Source organism: Clytia hemisphaerica, unplaced genomic scaffold (assembly GCF_902728285.1).
Source record: "Clytia hemisphaerica strain Z4C2 unplaced genomic scaffold, Clytia hemisphaerica genome assembly, whole genome shotgun sequence".
In the NCBI taxonomy this organism is placed as follows: domain Eukaryota; kingdom Metazoa; phylum Cnidaria; class Hydrozoa; order Leptothecata; family Clytiidae; genus Clytia; species Clytia hemisphaerica.
The window spans coordinates 1,438,163-1,448,194 of record NW_027104530.1 but is presented as its reverse complement, the minus strand read 5'-3'; the positions used below and the strand labels follow the sequence as shown (position 1 = coordinate 1,448,194).

Genomic DNA, 10,032 nt, shown 5'->3' with positions numbered 1-10,032 from the left:
TTCCAATTTATATGCTCGTAAATCTGGTTTCTTGGTAGTTTTTTATTCAAAAGTCTTATTTTTAATTTGTGACGTAACGTCAAAAAGAAGATGCTCAATTGTCATTGAACTCGTTGTAGTGTGACGTCAATTTTTGAAATTTGTAGCCTCCGTGGAAGCTATATATTCGAAAATATTGGACAGCAAAGAAGCCAATCAAATGTCGCTATTTACGCGCGTCGGATAATAATCAAAAATATTGGACAGCAAAGAAGCCAATCAAATGTCGCTATTTACGCGCGTCGGATAATAATCGAAAATATTGGACAGCAAAGAAGTCAATCAAATGTCGCTATTTACGCGCGTCGGATAATAAACGAAAATATTTGACGAAAAAGTTTCACACCAAAAATATTTGACAAAATCTTTGACTTTTGACGTAAGAGTTTTAAGGCCGGTGTCCACTTTCGCGCGAAGCGCATGAAACTTTTCACGTTATTTGTAACGTCATTGGTTGATTAAAAAAAGAAGCAATTCCATTGGTCAAAATTGACGTAACGGTTGAAAAAAGTTGAACTTCCTTCAACTTTTTTTTTGTTCGTGCGAAACTTTTTTATGGCGTAATCTTTTCTTCAGGCAAAAACGGTTAAGAAAAAATCAATCGCGCGCTTCGCACGAAAGTGGACACCGGCCTTTACATACACGAAAGTATTTGACGAAAAGGTTACACACCAAAAATATTTGACAATATCTATGACTTTGACTACATACGTAATAGTTATCGGACAGTTGAGAGTACAATATGAGAAATATTTTACGAGTTCCAATCTCTTATAAATAACACAACTTATAATAGCAACAACATTCGAAAACAATAAGAATGTCTTCATTTCTCTCAAAATTAAAGATAGGGGAAAATGCGCGAAATTTTTTCCCCCCTTCATAATTTTTTTTTACCAAGCATAGGGTTAAGCATAGTCGAAGCTCAAAATTGAGCTTTACTTAAGCATAGTGAGCTTCAGCCGAAATTTTTTCCGTGATGTAATTTTTTTTTTTTTTTTTTTAAAACGTTACAATATATAAATTGCTTAAAATACTAGAGCTGTCACTTGATTCAACATTTGAGCAATTGTATCCCTCAAAGTGTTGTGCCGTTGGTAGATGAACCCTCCTTTAGGGCAGGAAAGTGCATGCTCGACAGAGAAAGACTTGCCACATGCACATGTCGATGGTAGGTGCTTCATATTCCATCTGTATCGGACGGCAATTGCGTCGAAGAACTCTCTTTTTGATAGGTTGAAATTTTCAGATTTCAGGGGTACAGTGGTCAACCAATTGGATGCACCTTTTGCTTGAGCAAGAAATTTACCGTATGCTTATAAAACGAAATGAGTGTACATGAAAATATTTGACGAAAAAGTTTCACACCAAAAATTTTTGACAAAATCTTTGACTTTCGACTTAAGAGTTTTACATACACGAAAATATTTGACGAAAGACAAGAGCCCCACTCCGAAAATATTCGACAAATTACTTTGCTTTTAACGTAAGAGTTTTACATACACGAAAATATTTGACGAAAAAGTTTCACACCGAAAAAATATTTGACAATATCTATGACTTTGACGTAAGAGGTTTACATACACGAAAATATTTGACGAAAAAGTTTCACACCAAAAATATTTGACAATATCTATGACTTTACGAAAATACTTAGACGAAAAGATTAACAGAAAAAAACACTAGTTGAGAGTCTCTCACGATAAATATTCCTGAAGAAAAATTTCTATGGAAAATATTTTGACGAAAGAGCTTTACACTAAGTTATATTCAACAAGAAAAATCGGATATCTAAAAATATTCAGTGGAGCTTGATGGAAAATCAACGTGAATATATTCAAATTTAAAGAAGCGTACCACACCCAACAAATCAATATTATGAGATATGAAAGAATCTGTATGAAAAAGAAATATCTGAACATTTGTCAATAAAAAATTTCTGAACACCTACTGAAACTAAATTTAAAGGCTTTCGTCAGAATTCGTTTAACTAGGTGCCCGGCGATCTCCGAATTTTTCAGGAAAGAAATTTGACACCACCACCCAGCTATGGGTAAGTACCCTGCGGCTGTACCCCCTGAATATATGCATCAATGTATGAAAAAACAAGCTAGGTGCTGAATGGACCTACCTACCTGATGATGAAAGTTAGATAGCAATGATGAGAAAAATAAAAACAATCAGTCGGAGAATATAGCGGTTAGCGAAAATGCATTAAATTTCATAATTGATTGTTGAAGAGGGGAGAGGGAAGGGGGGAGTAGCGAAAAAAAGAAAATAGAAATTTCCGGTTGCAAAAACCAGTTTTATTGACAATTGAATCATGCTTGATGGTGGCATTGTTATCAATAATTTTTTGTGAAAAAACAAAGAAATATAAGGAAAAAGCCCGCAATTAAAATCAGTAAAAACGGTGATTTCCGGCATACTTTCCGCATTTTCGGCTGAAAAAAAAAATTTCTTTAAAATCCGAATCGGTCACATATAGGGCATTGGTAATACGCATCTTTGAATAAAAAATCAGGAAAAAAGAATAATGAAATCTCGAGAAAATGGCAACAAACAAAAGTTTTTACAGCATTTTTGACAGAAATTTTATTTTTTCAAAAATCAGGCTCCGTCACATTCTAGTGTTGCCATACCCGTCAGTATCGCCATTTTGCTGTATCCAAAATTTCATGAAAAAAATATATAATCACAGCTCGAGAAATTCAAGAAAAACTGTATTTCAGGCGATTCTCGGCTGTTCCGGCGATTTTTAGAAGGTTCCGGTTGCTAAAACCAGTTTTATTGACAATGCTATAAATAATGTCAGGAAAAGGTTCAATGAAAATTGGCAAAAACGGCGATTTCTGGCATTTCCGGACGGAAAAGAATTTTTCTCAAAAATCGGACTCGGCCATGTTTTGAAAATGCCCAAAACCGGTATAGTTAATGACTTTTCTTTCGTAAATCTGGCTCCGTCACATTTTGGGCATTACCATTTTGCATCTTTGTAACAAAAATCAGGAAAAACTAATGAGCTAATCTCAAGAAAAGCTGGTAACGAACGAACGAACGAACGAACGAACGAACGAACGAACGAACGAACGAACGAACGAACGAACGAACGAACGAACGAACGAACGAACGAACGAACGAACGAACGAACGAACGAACGAACGAACGAACGAACGAACGAACGAACGAACGAACATCAGTTCATTTATAGGATCTCTACCCCACCGGGGTAGGTCTAAAAATATATTAACATGTGTAAAATAAAAAAAAACGTTTGTAATCAAAATTAACTTGAAAATAAAAAAACTGTATCTAAAAATTTCTAACTAGAATAAACATCAATAAATCTGCATTGTAAAAATTTGATAATCAACTAAATTAATCATGATTTATACACAATAACAATAAGGTCTTAAATGAGGATGAGTGGCTGCAATGCATTTTGGTTGATCTCTGTACATATTAATACGACTAATAAGAGGGTCCACCGTGATTTTTCCAGATGAATCCATTTTAGCGTTAGCTTCAAACTTCCCTCCACTCGGCTTAACCATAAAAACGAGTTGATAACTCTTTATGGCTAATTTATCCTGTTTTATATCCATGCTCGAATCTAATACCACACCACAAGAATCGCAAACATGATCTCGCTTTGTGTTTTTAAACCGCTGTACTTTCTCGTTCGGCGTACTGAGGCCGGCACTCTCGATATGGTCCAGTTTCAGGGTAGCACATGTTTGGCGTTCTTTGTTCAAATGACTATAAAGTTTATTAATGAATTTGATAAGTTCTTGTGCTATCTTGTTCACATTTTCATCTGTTGTAGATATTCGCTTGTATGTCAAACAAGGACACCAGTGTTCCTCCACTCCCTCAGAAGCACATGTACGATTCAAAGGTAATCTCGTAAACAAACTCCGCCCTTTCACCTCTGGTCCTGGCAACTTTGGATATGATACGATATGACGGAACATAGCGTTAATATCAAAATAGGTTGTGAAAGCACGAGTGTTGTACCTGAGGGCGGAATGTATCTCAGGGTGTTTAACCTTCAACCAGCTGGGTACGACCATTGCCAAGAAAGGTATCCTTTCCTCCAATTTTCCCTGCAAAGTTTCACGCAACTTGCCAGCTCTCGATCCGTGATCGCCAAACAGGATAAAAATCGTATTGTCTTCTTTTTTGTAATACTTGATTAAATCTAACGTCTGCTCATCCATCAACTGCAACGTGTTTGGGTCATCGTGGCAAAATTTGGCAGTCAGAGCAAACGCAAACCGACCATAATACCGAAACATCTCATTGAACTGTTTCAGAAGACTGATATTCTGTTCAGCTCCACAAAGGAACTTGTGGTTATAATCCTGTACCCAACCCAACCACATTGGTTTTGGATACCACAGAGCCGGCGGTTTGGCAAATCCATTCAATCGGTAATTAAATGTTCCAAAATCCATATCATCCTCACTGTACATTGTTGCATAGCCTGCGTTGTGGAAGTATTTGAAGATCCATTCGAAATCATCCACGGTTCGAGTATTTGGAAAACCACGTCGTGTTTCGTACTGGTCTTTCTCAGCAACACCTATTATCATGACATAAGAGACATCACTGAAGTTTGAACTAGAACATTCCCTTAAAAATCGACATTGATAAGGGTCAGGGATTTTATTATCAATTATAATCTGCCATTATTGAATTGCAAACGCAAAGGGAATTTCTTAAGTGTAAAGATATTAGGTTAAGGTAAAGATATTTTTTGTGTAATGCAGTAACCAGGGATATGTTATAGCGGAGCTGGATAACGCACATTTGAAAAAGCCTTGTTCTATCTCTGTCCCTGACATTAAAATTTGATATGAAATTAAACTTTTTTAATTACAAATTCGTGAAATTTGGATTTCTTTTTAGCCAATGGTTCTGCTGCTGCATTTATTGTTCACCATTAAAAACTTTTAATTATCAAGAGGGTCTGTAAAACATTGGTGAATGACAATTTAAAAAAATGAAAAACATTGTTTTCATTAGTAAAGTTATAAGAAATTTCTTCTGTAAGATGATAAATAGCTCTTTTTCATTTGAAATACCGCGCTACACCGCGGGGGGCCTCACTTGCTAACTGATATTTTCAGATAGCAAGTCGGTATGTCTGATTATGGAAAAAATTTCAAGTCAATTGAAACAATATTTGTCAAAATATTTACATCCGAAATTTTTAAAGAGAAATCATGAAAGCTTCTCAAATTCATAACACACGCTGATAAAATTAGATTTCATTTACAAAGAAGCTTTTGGGGTATCTTTTGCAAATATTATTTTGATGGAAAGCGGGAACATCATAGCAAAATATATGCAAACGTACTGCATGAATACTTTGTTTGCTTCATTTTTCTTATAAAAACAGAACACTCAAGAGAACAGAGATGGATTTCTATTATGAACAGTTTACAATAGAAAAGACAAAGGAGCAATCCGCTAAGGAATTCTCGTCCTTCATCCAGCTCCGCTATAACATATCCCTGCAGTAACTAATCTATGTTATAAAAAAGTTCAAGATCATCTCATTGAATTCTCTAAATTTTTCAGCCCCTAGCAAAGCGATCGAACACCGGAGGGAAAGTGAATGAAGTGGAAGATTACCTGTCAGCATAGCAGATATTTGGGCTGTAGTACCATCCCCAACGATACTATTTGATTGAAAGATGAACGAATCCACGTCCTTCTCCAAAAAGTCCATTGTCTGTAAGTAAAAGAAAACACTCAGATAAGTTATGGTATGTCTCAAAAACATGAAAATTACCGCATAAATTTCGGAAAACATTAGCCGGCAGAAAATGAGCAAACCAATGATTTAATACGAAGGTTACCATGATGAAGTTTCCCTGTAGGGTGTTAACTAATTGTTTACGCCCTCATTTTCGCGAAAAACCGCAAAAAACAAAAAGTGCTGATGTCAGTAAAACTTGTTTTTTAAATAACTCCAGTTTGGCTAAAGGTAGAAACATGAAATTCGGAATAAAGTTGCACATCATTGAAAGGATCATTTTACCAAAAAAAAATTAGAAATTGCGTCAGCACTTTTTGGTTTTACGGTTTTTCGCGAAAATGTTACTTAATCTTCATCACATTACTTCCATAATAAAAACGTAGATTTTAAAGTATTTCATTTTAAAATATTATTTTCCAAGCCCAAAATTACAGGCAAAAATTGCCCTTTAAAGACCTATCATAAATATCGACAAGGGGGACATTATTCCAAAACATTAAAGGTTTTGTTTTTAAATAAAAGTGATATCGTTTGCTTACTCATCAATTTTAATTCACAAGCTTTTTCACATTGGATTGACACGGATGCGGAGCAAGATTGGTCAGAAACAGGAATATAAAAACATTTCTGTTTATATCAGCATGATATAACAATAGGCAGACACTGTCCTGATATGAAATATGTGTCTGATATGAAACGGGTACACTTATGTAAAAATAAAACCTTTAACATGAACACAATACCTTGATAGCATGTCGTTGAAAGTTGGCGCGTGATTGAGAATCGTACATTTGTATGGCAATATTGATTGGCAATCCAGTATCTGACGATTTTAATTCTAACGATCGGAAAAGTCGAAATAAGAAATAGAAGTAGCAATTCATCATGCATTTTAAATTTTTGAAACCCAATGGGGCTTTTACAGAAGAAAAATTTTATAGGAAGAACTGTTTAGAAAATCCAGAATGGTTTAACTCTAAAAAATTGCCTTAAACTTTAAAAGATGTCTTGTATTAAAGTTTCAGTTGGAATTCAAATACTTTAATCGTAGAAATTTTAGCGAGACTAATTTTAGCGTTTATCGAGTTTTCCCTACTTTCGCTAAAATAAATCTCGCTAAAACACGCCGAATCCACAGATCGCTAAAATTTATCCGCGCGAAATTTGATGTTTTATTGCCTTGATACATTTTTATCAATACGACGATACGAAGGGTTTCAGTGAAGAGAAATGCTAGAAAACGAACTCAGTCAATAATGTAATACGAATATTCGCTAAAATTTAACCACGCGAAATTTTTTGAAATCGTGATTCGCTAAAATAGATCCAAAAAAATCAAGATTTTCCTGACTAGCTAATATACGCTAAAATTAGTCTCGCTAAAATTTCTACGATTAAAGTAGGTAGATCAGGAAAAAAGATCTTAGTTTTCACAAATTTTATCAAAATCTTATTTACAAAACTGAAAAAAAAACATAAATCAGCCATTTGAAAATTCAGAGGGTTGGGAGTTAAAGAATCGAATAATTTTGAAGTAAGCAAATATAATGATCTTAAGAGATGTAAAAGGAACCTTACCATGGAGAGGTCTCAATTGATCAGGGAATTTGTTGACATGTGAATGGTATTCTGTATGATGTTGCGTGAAATAAAGCTTCATCGTTACTTTAATGTGGTCTTCTTTTAACTCTAACATGTATTTGTCTGTAAACAAAGCAAAACAAAGGGCATCAGATTATGGTCTTAGGGGTATTATTCTTGATGTATATAAAAGGGTAATTAACAGAATTATTTCAAATTTGTCGTCCTGCGATGTAGGAGGTAGCCTATCTCTACCTTATCGGGGAAAAAACGTCGGAGTTTTATTTAGTCAGGTTTTTTTTTCGTCGGGGAAAAATTTCGTCACCTAGAGGCATTTTCGGCACTTTTCCCCGATCAAATCTTTTAAATGTTCCCGACAAAATATAGATTGTAGTTTTAACTTAGCTTGTTGTGTTTATTAGGCAAAAGAACTCGTTTAAAAAGAAAGTCATTTCATTTTTTCTGTTAAGAAACATCCCTGGAAACGTTTTTCTGTTCAAATAAAAAAATCGGGGGAAAATCTTGGTCGGAGATTAAAAAACTTGGTAAAGGTTTTGGGCGGGGAAAAAAATCGGGGAAAAGTTTTGATCGGGGATAAAAAAATCGGGTAAAAGTTTTGGTCGGGTGATAAAATATCGGGGAAAGAATTCGTCGGGGGAAAGTTACGTCACCTCCTCAAAATTTTCCTTACTTTCCCCCGACATCCCAACACATGATCTTTTTATCACTTTGAGTGACGGAAGGGTGTCGAGGAAAAAGCCGTGGTCGTCTGGTACAGTCAACGCAGGAGGCAGGGACAGCCGTTATTTTTTAACTTGTTGCTGCTTGTTTGTCGTTTAAAAGTACTATGTAAAAAATGGTAACAGATGCATTAAAATGATGTTCTTTATTTAATCAAATAGAGCAATCATATATAATGCGTTAAGGCAAGGCCAATTTAATATGTTGTCTTACGGGCCACGCTACTCAAAAAGGAGGGTCGGTCGGCGGAAAAATAAAAGTAAAAGTAGAATTTCACCTATAACATCTGCTGAAAAGGCATCAAAAACTGCAACATCTTGACAAAAATGAGAAATAAAAATAAAAAGACACAAAAAGGTCGAATTCAACGATAAAACGAAAAATTGAACGTAACATTTCAAAGCCTTGGAAAGAGTACCAACATTTTGAAAATTTTGAAAATTTTGGAGTCTGTAAGGCAAAACAAAATTACTAAAATGGATTTTTTTTTCTTTAGATTTTTGGAATTTCAGGGTCGGCCGGGCCCGTAAAACAACTAATCAGATTGGTCTCCCTTTAAATTCAATATTAGTATGCTTACTGAAGCATTTGAATAAAAGTGTTCGTTTTTTAAGTTAAATCTATATATTTTACAAAATTTGTTAATATACATACCCTTTCCAATCTTAGGGACATCAATCACCTCTGAAAGCGTAATAGCAAAATCATCAGAAATTTCACCCTTTTTAGGGGCTCTTCTCAGATACTGTAGTTTCACTTCATGAAAAATGTGTCCTTCCAATATAAAATTCTTGTCTATAATCTTCCCATATCTTTTGAGTGTGCATTTCCCAGAGACTTTCTTCATTAAATGTATGACATCTTTGCTGAAAGGATTTAAATCAGGGACTGGACATACTGATTTTAAATTCACAACATTGCTCCTGTCCTTTGAATATTCTTGAATGAGATACTTTCGTTCCTCTAGCCAAGAGTTGTCGAAGAAGGTAGTCACCAAGTCTTTTCCAGTTATTTTAAGTGTCAAGTTATGGATAACAGCAAAAAGTAACATAGCAATAATCAGGATGAAAACAAAAAATCTTTTTGTTTGACGTCTCATTTTGATGATTTAAAGGGCCATCCCTAAAAAAGAATAAAAAAAAGAATTTGTTGAGAGAATAAGGCGGCTTTATAACTCAAAGTGCAGGGAATTTAAAACCAATTACTAGCAAAACTATATTGAAAATTTCCTTCCTAATGTTTTAAATCATAATGTTTTTTGTCTCTTGTAATATCAATGATTTCTGCCATCAGTTCCCTTCTAAGGTAGTACATTACAAGGCCTGTCTTTTGTGACTAGCTTGGAAATGTAAATCTCATTAATTTTTATGATCTTCCTCAAATTTGTGCGTAGTAGATATTTAAAATAATCCATCTTATAACACGTTCGAAAATAACCATTCGTTCTATCTAAAAGTTTTAAAAGTAGCCTATGCCATTCTTAATATTCTGAAGATTTTGTAGTTAAAGCTTATATCAATAGCTTCAACTTTCACAAAAAAAAGAGAAAAAATTCCACCATAATTTGTATATCAGACAGTCCAAGCATTACATACAGTGTGATTCGTAAAAAACTGCACCCCTAGAATTTTTGACATAATTCTTTTCAGTCTACCCTATCCCTGTGAAATCTTTAACACTCATACCCTGTACAAATCAATGATAGAACGTTATTCAAAAGATCGGGACGACTGAGGAGTATGGCCAGAACATACCCCAAACATGTCTACATGGCAAACAACAGGCCGTTAAATTTCAATTTCCCCCAGACGGACCGCTGAACGGTCAGAAAATTGAGATCTCTAATTGACACTCTGTAACTTTGACATGTCAATCAATCACGCACGCTGGAAAAAAGTCTCTAG

General features: G+C 34.7%; 1 protein-coding gene across 1 annotated transcript; it reads right to left on the bottom strand.

The window, feature by feature from the left end:
* Window positions 1–3,239: 3,239 nt before the first annotated feature.
* On the bottom strand, window positions 3,240–9,246 carry LOC136822269 (uncharacterized). Its single transcript, XM_067078509.1, has 5 exons — window positions 8,783–9,246; window positions 7,385–7,510; window positions 6,550–6,644; window positions 5,680–5,779; window positions 3,240–4,624 (listed from the first exon to the last, which is right to left on the bottom strand). Exons 1-5 carry the CDS (start codon window positions 9,225–9,227, stop codon window positions 3,429–3,431), a joined length of 1,962 nt encoding a protein of 653 aa, XP_066934610.1. The 5' UTR covers window positions 9,228–9,246; the 3' UTR covers window positions 3,240–3,428.
* Window positions 9,247–10,032: the final 786 nt, after the last annotated feature.